The sequence below is a fragment of the Rhinopithecus bieti genome, unplaced genomic scaffold, assembly GCF_001698545.2.
Source record: "Rhinopithecus bieti isolate Rb0 unplaced genomic scaffold, ASM169854v2 scaffold_25940, whole genome shotgun sequence".
NCBI classification, from domain to species: Eukaryota; Metazoa; Chordata; class Mammalia; order Primates; family Cercopithecidae; genus Rhinopithecus; species Rhinopithecus bieti.
Window position 1 is genome coordinate 140,243 of NW_016811810.1, and position 12,896 is coordinate 153,138.

Genomic DNA, 12,896 nt, shown 5'->3' on the forward strand with positions numbered 1-12,896 from the left:
CATCATTTTCAGTTCCTGGGGATGGTGCTTAGCTCATTAACTTTCACACTTTCCTCTTTTGATCACAAGCATTTGAGTTTATAAATTCTCCCTCTAAATACTGACCTATCTGAAGCACTCGTTTTGACATATACTTTTATTATTGTCCATTTTCAATATTTCCTACTTTCCATGGTGGTTTCTTATTTCAACTCTGAGTTACCTAGAAGTGTTACCTAATTTCCAAATACATGAGACTTTTATAATTATAAAAAATTAAAGTGATAAACAACAAAAAGGTGATCAATTTCTAACTGAATCATATTGGGTTCAGATAATGTGATCTATGTAACAGTCCTTCCACTACATATTGGGCCATGAAACAAATAATAACATATTTGCTTGATGAAAATGTCTCTGTACAGCTGTTGAGTGAAATACTCTATATATGTCCATTAAGTCAAATTTATTAGACTTTTCAAATCTTCTATACCCTTAATAATTTTTGTCTTCTTAATCTTTCATTTTCTGAGAGAGGTGTGTTAAAATCTTCCACTGTAATTATTGGTATGTCTATTTCTCCTTATAGTTCTGTCAGGTTTAGCTTTATGTATTTGACACTGTATTATTACTTGCATACAAATTTGGAGTTATTATAGCTTCCTGGTGAATTACTACTCTTATCATCATGATATTATTGTCTTTATATCTAGAAGTAATTTTGTTTTTTGTGCCTTATAATTTCTTTTCATTAGGACTTTTCTGGTACATATTTTCTTGCCATTTTATTTCAACCTTCTGTATCCTTATGTTTTCATGTACATTGTAAACATCATAAACCTGATCTTGTGGGTTTTGTCATCTTTCATCTAACAGATTTAGTATATTTTCATTTATTGTAGTACTTATTTCCATAACTTATAATCACTTTTTAGCTGTTACATAACTTCTCTGTGCCTCATTTTTCTCCACTGTAATACAGGGATAATAACAATATCTACTTTAAAGATTTTTGGCTGGGAGTGGTGGCTCACACCTATAATCCCAGCACTTTGGGAGGCCAAGGCAGATGGTTCACCTGAGGTCAGGAGTTCAAGACCAGTCTGGACAACATGGTGAAACCCCATCTCTATTAAAAAAATACAAAAAAATTAGCTGGGCATAGTGGCGGGCACCAGTAATCCCAGCTACTTAGGAGGATGAGGCAGGAGAATTGCTTGGACCTGGGAGGCAGAGGTTGCAGTGACCCGAGATTGTGCCACTGCATTCCAGTCTGGGCAACAGAGTGAGATTCCATCTCAAAAAAAAAAAAAAAAAAAAAAAAAAAAAAAAAAAAAAAAGACTTTGTAAGTAAGCTTATCTATATCTATGTATCTCCTAAGAAAGGAATAGAGACTTCCTTATAAGCATACTTATTTTAAATTTTATAGCATATACATAAAGGTTTTGTATATATAATCTTAGAAAAATGCCCAACACATATGGCTATATTAAGTATAAGCATCACTATTGGTATTATTCATACCATTAGGGTTGTGGTTTTATTTGCTCTACCATTTGTATTTCTTTCTGTAGTTTTTCTTCTTTCTTGACTTCTTTCAGACTGATTAGTTTTCCTTTTTCTAGTTTTGGGGTTCACAAATTTAGAAGTTATTCATGCTATTTTTCATCTTCTTGATAGTTACCCCAGAAATGGAAACTTGGAAACCTTTTTTTTTGAGACAGGTTATCGTTCTGTCCCCCAGGCTGGAGTGTAGTGTTACAATCATGGCTCACTGTAGCCTCAACCTTCCAGGTTCAAGTGACCCTCCAGTCTTAGCCCTCTGAGTAACTGGGACTACAGGCATGAGCCACCACTTCTAATTTTTAAATTTTTTGTAGAGATGGGGTCTTGCTACGTTGCCCAGGCTGGTCTTGAACTCCTGGGCTCAAGTGATCTTCCCACCTCAGCCTCCCAAAGTCCTGGAATTGCAGGCATGAAACATCATGCCTGGCTGAAACTTTCATAAATAAAGCACCAAAGCCCAAGTCTAAGTAAATCAATATCTTTACCCTCCTCTTAAATCTTTGAAATTGAAATTAAAGGACCTTATCACACTTTAATTCCAATCATCCCCTCACCAACATTTATGTGCTATTTTGCTATATACGTTAATTCTATTATGCTGTAACTCAACAGTTCACAATTATTATTACATGTACCGTAAATGTTTGTTTAGATTTACCGACATATGTATCATTGAATTTGTTCTTCCTTCCTTCTTGCATCTCTGACATTCCATCTGGTATCAATTTCCTTCTACTTGTATTTCAAATTCCCTTTAATGAGGTTTTGGTGGTGGAAAACTGTGCTTTTGTTTATAATACAATGTCATTATTTTTACCCATTGGGAAGTATTTTTGTTGCTCAGCACATCTTGGTATTATTTCACTAACTCCTGGACCCCATTGTTGTCGGTGAGAAGTCAGCTGTTAATCAATTGCCACTCTTTGGAAAGTAATTTGTCTTGTCTTTCTCTTTTAAAAGTCATCCCTTTGCATCTGGTCTCCTGAAATTGTATTATGATATGTCAACTGCGTATTTTAAATGTTATCCTACTAGGAATATTTGGACTTCTTGAATCTGTGGATTTTCATCCTTATGAGTTTTGAGGAGTTCTCAGTCATTATTTCTTCAATACTGCATTTTCTCCATTTTCTTTATCTTTTCCTCCAGAAACTCCAAGTAGATATGAGAGTTTCTCACTTTGTCCTCCGTGTTTCCTTAAGTTTCTTTCATATTTTCTGGTTTCTGTTTTTAATAACATCTTCAATTCTACCTTTCATTCACTAGTTCTGTCTTGAACTGAGTTTAATCTGCTCTTCAAGTTATTCATTAAATATTTCACTTCAATTCTATTTTTCAGTTGCAGAAGTTCTGCTTGATTCTTTTATATTCTAGCTCTTTACTCATTTTAGTCTTCTTTTTCATTTCTTGTAACATATTAAGCATAGTCATTTTATAGTCTATGTCTGATAAGTAGTGTATCTGATTCTTTTTCAACCCTGCATTTGCTGATTGTCTCTCCTAGCTCTCACTCATGATGCATTGCTTCCTTGTGTATTTCATGACTTTCTTTGTTTTTAAACTCTGAAATAATCATTTTCCTTATAGAAACTCTTGCAGGTTTTGGATAAAATGAATTCTTCCAAAAAGGATGTGTTTATTTCTTTGTCTGGTACCTGTATGGAGTGCAGTCTGTCTTTGAAATTAATTAACAACCTAAGGTTTGGAAGAGGCAGTTAGGGAGTGTAATTTGGGACTGCAAATTCATGGGAGGGTCAATTTGGAATCAAACGGTCAAGACAGGGAAGTGTTACATCTACTCTCCTAGTAGGGTGGGAAGAGGATTATTTTTAGTTCATCCTTTACTAAAGGTTGTAATCTTTGGGCTTTCAAATTGATGGGAAGCAGTCACCTGTTCGATTCTCCAGCCAGTGGGCCCTGGGCTTTGTCATCTTTCCTCCAGTTTTGGAAGGCTGAAGAAATTGATACTCTGGCTTTGACAAAATCCCTCAAAGTGGAAGTTGGCATCAGTGCACAGCTTACCTCTCAGGACTTTGCCTACACACAGGTACTGGGCTGAGTATTTCTGACTCTCTTGCCAGGTCATGGATGCACTTACAAATGTGTTTTCAGTGAGAGGCTTAGCCTAGATCCCTAGTCTAGATCTCTAGTCCTTCATGTTGAAACCCTTTTTTGATCAAAATTTATTGTGTCTGAAGACATTGCTTGAGGTCCCAACAGCCATATGGTCACATACATCTCACTCTCTCTCCCCTGCTCACTGGGATCAGAAATACCTCTTAACAAGTCATCATTGACAATTTCTTGGCTGGCAGGCTCAGAATCCCCAAATGATGCTTACATGTTTTGAAACCATCTACAGGTCCGGACTTTGCCCTATTGACAAAGAGCTCACTCCATCAGCATTCCCTGTCCCATTTTAGCACTTGTGTTAGAAAGTTCTTCCTTAGATGCTTCATGTTACCTAATATAGTAAGCCATGCAGGGGAGTAATGGAGCATAGCAATGTGGTCTGTTAAGGGTCCTAGGAGAAGAATGGAATTTTAGGCACATGGCACAGGATATTTCAGGCACAGGATATGTGGATGGAATTAAAAAGAACAGCAATGGGAAGGCTAGGAGAAGGGGCCCAGTATTTATTGAGAAGTTGCTATCATGTGCTAAAAAATCTAGGAGATTAAATCAAACAAACTGGTATGAAAGTGCCCATGAAATAAGTATTTGTATCTCTATTTATTCAGATGAAAAAAAATCAAGGCTTAATTTAAGTAACTTGTCCAAGGTCAAGGAGTTGGCAAGTGGCTGAGCTGGAATTCAGCTTCTCAGACATCTTCCTTTGAATCCTTGCCTTCCTTGTGAATTTCAGATGACAGAGCATGACGGTTGCATGATTATGGGGTCACTGCAGGCCTGTCCTGCCCTGAGGGACCAAGGATCAGAAGGGCAAAACCAACCCGCTCAGCTAGTGAAGTGAAATGGACATGGTCTATTCCTGGTTTATCCTCTGCTGACCTTCAGGAGGTTTCTGAATGCACCAGGGTCCTAAAGAAGCAGCAACCGTTGGACTGTATTGCCAGGTAGCCAGCAGCATGGGGCCCTGGAAGAGGCTGGAGGATACTGCGCTGTCACTGAGACACCTGCCTCAGGTCCTCCATCTCAGCCATTGCCCACGAACACAGCTCCACAGCCAGAATGACCCAGCCACAGAAATGCCAGCAAACAACACCCCTGGCTCCCCACATCCCATGGTAAAGCTCCAAATGCCTGGAGCACACACAAGACTTGACTCCAGGTCACCTTCTCTACTGAGACAGAAAGGGTGCCCTGGGGCTTGGGAAGGGCCTGGGGCTGGCAGAGTCAGGCTGTATTTGGGTCATTTTCCAGGAGGCCTGGGTTATTTCTAACACTCCCTCCTGCAAGAAGACAACTTTGTCTCCTGCCCCTTGACATTCTTTCTTCTTGTGGCATCTAGCGTTTTCTCTGGTAACTGTTGTGGGTATTTTTTGTATTTTGGGAAACTAAAAAATACAGAAAACTGCAAAAAAGAATTACAGTCACCAATATGCTTGCCACTCAGAATCAGACTTAGCAGAGTTTTCCATATTGGCTTTTCTAGGCTTCTATATGCATCTATATCTAATCTGGATCTATGGCTGGATCTATATCTGTAGCATGTGTGTACGTGTATCTTGATCTCTTGCGCTTTTGAAGGGAAAGTACGTTACTCAAGTCCCCGGTGACCAACACCCTCATTGTAACATCAGATGAGATGTCAATTGCAACCCCAGTTGAGGTCACTCTTCTACAGGGGATGTGTATCCTTTCTACCTTTAAACATGTTGTTATAGACACATTCAGAGGCATATAAAATTTATAATTTGGGGGGCACACTGTCTACACAAGTGGGGTTGGGCTGCGCCCATCATCCTGCAAAGTGTTGTTTCATTCAATGGCATAGTTTTGGGCTCTGTTGAGGTTGACATACATGGATGCTGTTTGTTCCATTCAGAAACAGCCCAAGTGGCCAGGCCCTCAACTACACTGATGCGTCCTGAAGGGAAGGGCTGAAGAGACCGCCCTCGGGTCCCCACCCACTACTGCAGCCAGACCTTCTGGGGCTGCCTTCCCTGGGGAGCCTCGAGCAGATGCTGAATGAGCTCCAGGGACTGAGGACCACTGGACACCTGCCCCCACATGCCCCCAGCCCACACCGCATCACAGAGTGCTCCCATCATTCACTGGGCAACAGTAGGAGGACACAGATGGAACAAAAGAAACCTGCTCCTCAGGCCGGAGGCCACAGGGTGGCCTTGCTCCCAGCGAGGGAGGTTTGGGCCTGGGGCTTCAGGTCCTCCGGAAGCTCCCTCAGTCCTGCAGGCCTCCTGATGCCAACACGACTCTGCCGCATAGGGGGCCCGGGCAGCCACTTCCTGGTTCTGCCTGTTTGGCCAAGTGGCCTTGAGGAAGCCTTACTCTCTGTCCCCCAATACTCCATGGGACTTTCAGTGCCAAATGGATGCCTGACAAGCCTGATATCTGCTGAGGACCAAGCGCTGTTTATCCTTCCTGGGAACTGGAGAGCCAAGGGTCAACACAGCCAGGAGCCTGCCCCCAGGCCGGACTCTTGTGGGTGGTGTAGACACCCCCAGCTCTGGCCCTCAAGGGAGATGTGAGCCGTGTGCTTTCTCTCTCCTGTTCTCCCTGAGGAACGCAGGACCAGCTGCCCACTGTGGTGGCAGCTCGGGCCCAGTCACACTCCTTCACTGGTGATCTCCCTCCTCTGAGGGGCTCCCCTCCACCTCCCAGACAAGCTGCTGGTTCCCAGATTCCTGTCTCAGGGTTTGCTTATGCAGGATCTCTAACTCAGAACCTGTCCCTTCCTGGGTCCGCTTCTGCTGGGAAGCCAGCCACCTGAGGTGGGGGCTGACGGGCTAGGTGGGGGCCCTGGACTGCACTGGGCCAGCAGATGCAGGGAGGCAGGGAGGAGGAGGAGGCAGGCCATTTATTGAAGAACTGCTCGCAGACATGGACACACAGAGCCATGGTACCCAGATACCACCCTGGGGCCAGGGAGCACCCAGAAATAGCCCTGGGCTGGCAGCCCAGGCCTGGACATTTGCCCACCATGGGTGGAAGGCCTCTCTTGGTGTCAACCATCCATGACCACCTACAGCACCATCTCTCCTGCCAAGTTGCCCATGGGGGTCTCCAGGAAGAAAACCAGCCTTGGGGGATTCCAAGGCCCAGGGAGGGAGGGAAGCTGCCCACACCCTCAGGCTGTGCCCAGCCTCATGCTCACCGTTTCTTTCTATGGCCAAAGGGAAGTGGCTGGATGAGGGAGGTCCCTCTGCTGGGGTGAGCAGCACAGCACGGCTGGGGCCCCAGGTCACAGAAACGGATGCAGGGATCCTGGGACCCGGGCTGAATGGGGACCCACTCTGGGGTTTCCTCTGCTCCGGCCTGTGTATAGTCCAGGGAACAGTGTGGGAAGGGGTGTGGCACGGGGTGGGGCTTCTGCGTAGCCCAGCAAAGATGCTACAGGAGGAATGGGAGGAGAGGGCTAGGTGGGGGTTGGGGGAGGAGGAGGAGACGGGGCTGCAGTGAAGGCCTTGCTCATCACAGGGGGTGTGGGAGGCCAGGCTGGGTCACCTCTGGCCCTGCAGAAATAGGGATGGAAGTGGGCGGGCTCAGGCCTGCGCCTCCAGGGCGCGCACATGCACGCTGGGCAGGCAGAACCAAGAAGGTGGCAGCTCCTTGCTGGTGCTGTCCTCGTGGAACTGGATGTGGAGGAAGAAGTCGCCCGTGTAGAGGAAGAGGAGGGCCCCAAGGCAGGCCGACTGGCCAGACGGCTGTACCTGAGCAGGGAGGAGAAAGATGTGTCAGTCTGGTCAGCAGTGTGGGCCACCCAAAGCCCCCAGGAATCTCAGGAACCTGCCTGGACATAGGCGCTATGGGGGAAGCGAGGGCAGCCCAGGCCTGGCTCCAATGCCCTTTCCAGCAGGTCACTGTGCCTCTCCAAGCCAGTTTTTGTCTTTGAAAGAAACTGCCAACATTCCCATTCCTGAATTGTTTGGGGGCACAGGGGGTCAGGAGTGTGGGAGGGAGTGAGGAAGAGGTTGGGGCAAAGGGGAATGGAATGACAGCCTGTGCTGGGGCCTGACAGTGAGGGGCTGAGAGGCAGCTTGGGAGGTGGGGCCAAGGGTGTAGGCTGGAGCCTCTCCATGGGAGGAGCGGCAGGCACGGAATGGGTGACAGTGACATCACAGTGATGCCACGGCAGGGTCCAATCATGGAGTGGCACCCTGTCCTGGGCACAGCTCCCATTCCCTGCACATTTTCCTGCTTCACCAACGCTCAGGGCCGCACTGCCCAGGACAGAGAAGGAGGTGAGCTTGTCTAAGTTCCTGCAGTGGGTGGGGCAGGCTCAGACTCAGTGTGCACACGTGACCACAGAACCCCTGCTGCTGTCATCTGCTGGACGTATCCCCCACCACCCAGGGAAGGGGGACGACGACCATGAGGGCCTGGGCCACATGACCAGAGGCTCCCAGACCACCCTGCACACCACCACGCACCGCGTCGAGGTAGAAGGTGCTGGAGCCCACGAAGGAGATGGTGTCGTGCAGGTCGTAGTTGTGCACGCCATTCTGGTGGTCCTGGAAGGGGACCACGGTGAGGGCGAAGGGCCCTACGCTGCGCAGGCTCCGGTTAGTCAGCCGCACTTCCAGGCGCACGGGGTCGCCCACCTGGCAGGCCGCCGCAGACTCACAGTCACATGGCTGTCCATCCACCAGCACATCTGCAAGGGACACGAGACTGTCAGGGGCTGGGCTGGCCTGCATGGCCCAGCCAGCCTACCCCACCCACTCGCTGATTCATTCATTTCTTCCCTCCTTCACCCTTCAAGGTTGCCACCCACTCCCTGCCAGGCTGGGCACTGGGGACACAGATGTGTGACCAGTTCCTGGTCTCCGGAAGAGGAACCTGGCAAAGACAGGTGTGGTGGCTAGAGCTATAACTCAAGGGGTCTGCACTCCACTGGAGGGGCCTCTGGAGGGGCCTCTGGGAGGGCCTGCTGGAGCCTCCTACCACAGCCCACCTGGAAGGGGAGGAGCTCTCTTGTGAGTCAGGGGCTCCTGTCCGGGTGAGCGTCTGACACCGTAGAAGTGAGGGCGTGGAAGGGACCCTAAAGTGCCCCAGGTCAGGGGTCAGGTGACCTTTGGAGCACAGGCAGGCCCCGGGTCCCTCTCCTCCGGGGGCTGCAAGACCACACACCCCGGGAGGTGGTGTCTTGATCTCATTCCGCAGGAAGATTGCACAATGGGCTCCGGCACTCCCTGCAAAGTGGCTGCACCGTGTTCTCCTCATCCTGTCTGCCTGTCCAGGGTGCCGGACACACAGCCCAGCACAGAACAGGTGCTCAGGGGAGCAGCACAGTTCTGGGAGCTGTGGACCCTGCCAGGTAGGGAGCTGGGCCTGGGCGAAGGAGCATGGATTCAATCCCTTTTCCCTTCCTTGCCCACATGCTCCAGGAGCTTGCAGACAAGGAGGACGCCTCCCAATTGGGCAGCAGCAAGGAAGCAGCCCAAAGCCAGGGTGGGGCGGCGGGGAGTGGGTGTGCCCCCTCTCAGGGAAGCGAGCCAATGGTCAGGGTGGCGGGTTTGATGGCGAGGCCTGAAAGGCATGTGAGAATGTGGCCGCATTGGGGAAGGGAAGAGAAGGGGCTTTGAAGATGTCATCAAGTGAAAGGCCCTATAGGAGCTCACTCTGGATTCGAGCGAGCCCTGCAGTTAGTGACAATGTCCCTGTACGGGGCAGAAGATTTGAGGGCGGATTTGCCCTCAAATCCCGGCTTTGGCTGCATCCTATGCTTTTGGATGTGCAGGGCCACCTGCACTGAGTCTGACCAGACCGGGATGAGCCCAGGGGTCCTGAGGCCCTGCCCACTGGGCTATGTATAGTTCCCCTGAGTATTTCCAACAGTGCCTGACATGCAGCAGACAGCATGAAGATGGGCTCTTTGTTCTCCCAGCTGGTCTATTCTGCTGAGACCAGGAGGTAGGACCAGAGAGACCTGAGCTTGATTGCTTCTATCTATGGGGCCCGGGGTATGTCACTACACCTCCTGGGCCTCAGTTTCCTCTTCTGTAACATGGAGCCGACGCTAATGCTAACAGTTGTGATAAGCTGATATCCTTGCCATGAGGAGCTCAGTCACAGCACGCCCCAGTACCCATGAGCATTTTGAGGGACTCTGTCCTGGGAAGTGCCGTTGGGGCAGTGGCTTTCATCTCGAGCCTTGGTTACCTGTCTGTGCCATGGAGCCCAGCACAGGGAGGCTCCCATCAATCCCCAGCCCTTCTCCCTCCTCTACTTCTGTGCCACCCAAGCCAGGCCTCAGTAAATGTTTCTTGAACAGTGAACCGAACCAGGCGCAGTCTGAGCCGCTTGAATAAAAGTGGGGGAGATGGAGAGAGCAGATGTCGGGGCGGCCTGGTTGCTGGTTCCATCAAGGGAAAGATACGATTATGTGCAAATCAGTGAAGGGTGGTTGGCTCATTATCGCCCTGCTCTTTTTTTTTTTTTTTTTTTCCTTTTGCAGAGAACTGTGTGGGCTGCTGGGGCAGGAAAGGACTGGTCTGTGGGCTCCTGGGCAGAGCCACCCTGGCCTGCTCGTTTAACCCTTCCTAGCCCCAGCTCTGTACGACCCCTGGGGAAGAGAAAGCTGATGAAGGGTTAGAGCCAGCTCTCCCTGTGAATGCTGCTGGGGGAACCTTTCTTTGCTACTTTCTCTCTAGGAAGAGGGGAAAGAATATGTGGCACTTGGGTGTGAGGTCAGGGTGGTAGGGGTTGGCAGGGGTTGTGGGCAGAGCAACACCTTGTCAGAGCAGGCGGCCAGGCTGCAGTCCCAACTTTGCCTCTGACTGCCCTTTACACTGGGAAAGACCGTTTGCCAACCGGTGCCCCCTCCATCTCACCTGTGAAACTGGGATAATGATTTTGACCTCCCAGGCTGGGGGCAGGGGTGAAGAGCAGAGAGGACACAGCCGGAGCGGCCGCACCTGCCACAGGCTCTCCTGTGTGGCCGTCATTGCAGAAGGAGGGCAGCGCTCTGGAATGGCAGGCAGCACCTGTCTTGCTCTCTGCTCTGTCCCCGCTCCCAGGGTGACCAACCATCCCAGTTTGCCCAGGGCTCGTTTGGCTTTAGCCTGCATTGCAGGAAACCCTCAGTGCCAGGCAAACTGGGACGGTGGGTCACGTTACCCCGAGGTCTGGCATCCACAATGACTGCTGACCACGTTAATGCATTTTTGTGCTCAGCGAGCAGCCGTTTCCTTCCTTGCGCCACAGCTGGGGCAGCCCTTACAACTCCAGCAGCTCAGATCCAGGCACACAGGCCCCAGACGCTGACTCCTTCCCATGACCCAGAGGAAAAGCAAACCTTCCTATGACGGGGCAGAGCAGAGGTCTGTTTTTGTCCGAGAGCATTAAACTTCCCAAATTCAAAAGGATGCCCTGGTCTCTCCTGGGACCCCCAGGGTACAGCTTAGGGAATTCGGTGGAAACAGGTCTAATGACCGTGATGATGATGGTGGCGACGCTGGCAGCTGCCTTGCAATGAGAACGTGTGACCGCATGGCAGGGCTGTGCCTGGGTAGCGGCCACGCCCCACCACGTCCATTGTTGTCAATTCACTTCTCTGACTCCGGGCCCGAACAAGCTGTGTCCCGTCCTGGGGCATCAGAGGAAGTGGGCTCATTTCTGCAGGGCCCTGCTCTCCACAGACACCCTGCCGAGCAGGGCTGCACGGAGCAGCTAGGACGAGGGAAGAGAAGCCGGGGTCACCGTCCATCACAAAATGGCTTTCCTGACTCCAACCAGGAAGGAGCTGGGATAAATAATGGGAAAAATTTCTCACAGACAAGCTGTTTCGAAGCAGTTTCTAAACTGCCGCTGAGGGACGGGAAGGAACCACATGTGAAAGCGTGGGTGCTGCTGGGAGCTCAGCCCGGCCTGTGGCCACCGCAGGGGCTGGCTCTACTCCTGGCTCCCCCAGCACCCGGCTTCCATCCGCGTTCCCCAGGCAGGCCATGAGAGACAGAGCGGGCAGCCCAGGGGCCACGCAGCCTGCCTGTCAGCTTCAGCTGGGAAGAGTGGGTGCTTCCTGGGGGGCCCGCTGCTCGATCACAAGGTAAGCCCTAGAACCGGGACCCTGTGAGGGGTGGACAGTTCTGTGACCACAGCAGCCCAGCTGGCTGGCCCCCAGGAGGTGGGCAGGGATGCCAGTGCCATGTGTCCCCTCCCCCGAGTGCTCCTCAGCACCCCGAGAGCACCTTCCCAAAGCCTTCAGGTGGGGGTCATCCGCCCTCCCCCGGGGAAGCCCTGAGTCTGGCGTCTGGGTGTGTGGGGTCCAGTTTTCTCCTACTGTTCTCTGGGGCTGGCCTCTGCCAGGCTTCCTGCCACTCTCCATTTCCTGGTCCACCAAATGAACTGCCTCTTGGCAGGACTGGTTCCTCCTTCCCTCTCCCAGGCAGGATGGGGCGGGATTTGCACAGCTGTTTGTTGAGGAGCTGTTCGCAGCACAGGCCCCAGGCTCCTGATTGGCTGGAGAATGGGTTTGAGTTACTTCTCTGTGAATCTCCACCCCCTGAGCCCCAGTCTAGGTAGAAGGAGACCACATCAAGTGGGGTTTTGTTAAGGGCCGCTTGATCCTAACCACCATGGCTCCCAACCTTCCCTGAGGAGGGGAGGATCTGCAGGAGCAGCAGAGGAGAACCAGGACGGGGATGCTTTGCATTTTGACAGCATCTCCAGGGTCCTTCCTCACCCGTGGGCTGGCTGTGAACACGGACGAAGCTCCGTGTGGGATGCAACCGAGAGGACAGACGCGGCGGGGCAGACCCTTCCGGCCTCTCCCGAGCCAGGCGCCAGGCAGGCAGTTCCAGCCATCTGACCACGAGGGAGGCAGACCCGGGACCTCTGGGATGCTGGGTCCCCGTAGGCCTTTGTGCCTGGACCTGGAATGTCCTAGCCGAGGGAAGCAGTGGCCTAGGGAGGGGAAGGGGCTCCTGTGCCCACGGCAGCCAGTGGTGGGGGGGTCATGAGCTGAGAGACAGAATGACTAAAGGTGGAAACTTGCCTAGCAAAGCCTCCTGAATCCCCAGGTCTTCTTTCCCAACAGAGGGGGTGATGTGGTTGACAAAATACCGCGCCCCCTCCACTTGCCCATGTCCCAGTCCTGGGAGCCCATGAGTATGTCCTCTGCCGTGCCAGAAGAGGCTTAGCCGATGTGATGAAATGGAGGTCCTAGAGATGGGGAGAGGCCCCTGGGTCATTGGAGTGGGCCCAA

At 50.9% G+C, this 12,896-nt stretch overlaps 1 protein-coding gene and 1 long non-coding RNA gene across 8 annotated transcripts in view; one reads left to right on the plus strand and one right to left on the minus strand.

Moving 5' to 3' along the window:
- Window positions 1-4,260: 4,260 nt before the first annotated feature.
- Window positions 4,261-12,896, minus strand: part of TRAPPC9 (trafficking protein particle complex subunit 9) — a 745,023-nt gene continuing 736,387 nt past the window's right edge. For 4 of the 7 annotated variants that reach the window (XM_017895132.1, XM_017895131.1, XM_017895136.1 and 1 more), the window contains 2 exons: window positions 8,122-8,345; window positions 4,261-7,401 (listed from right to left, as the gene is read on the minus strand). In XM_017895132.1, coding sequence (XP_017750621.1) covers window positions 7,234-7,401; window positions 8,122-8,345 — 392 coding nt within the window. In that variant the 3' untranslated portion in view covers window positions 4,261-7,233. The remainder of the gene's footprint in view (window positions 7,402-8,121; window positions 8,346-12,896) is intronic. The other 3 variants (XM_017895134.1, XM_017895133.1, XM_017895130.1) reach the window with 2 other exon arrangements.
- On the plus strand, window positions 7,483-9,937 carry LOC108544165 (uncharacterized). Its single transcript, XR_001889752.1, has 3 exons — window positions 7,483-7,932; window positions 8,454-8,543; window positions 8,855-9,937. It is a non-coding gene; the product is annotated as an uncharacterized LOC108544165 (long non-coding RNA).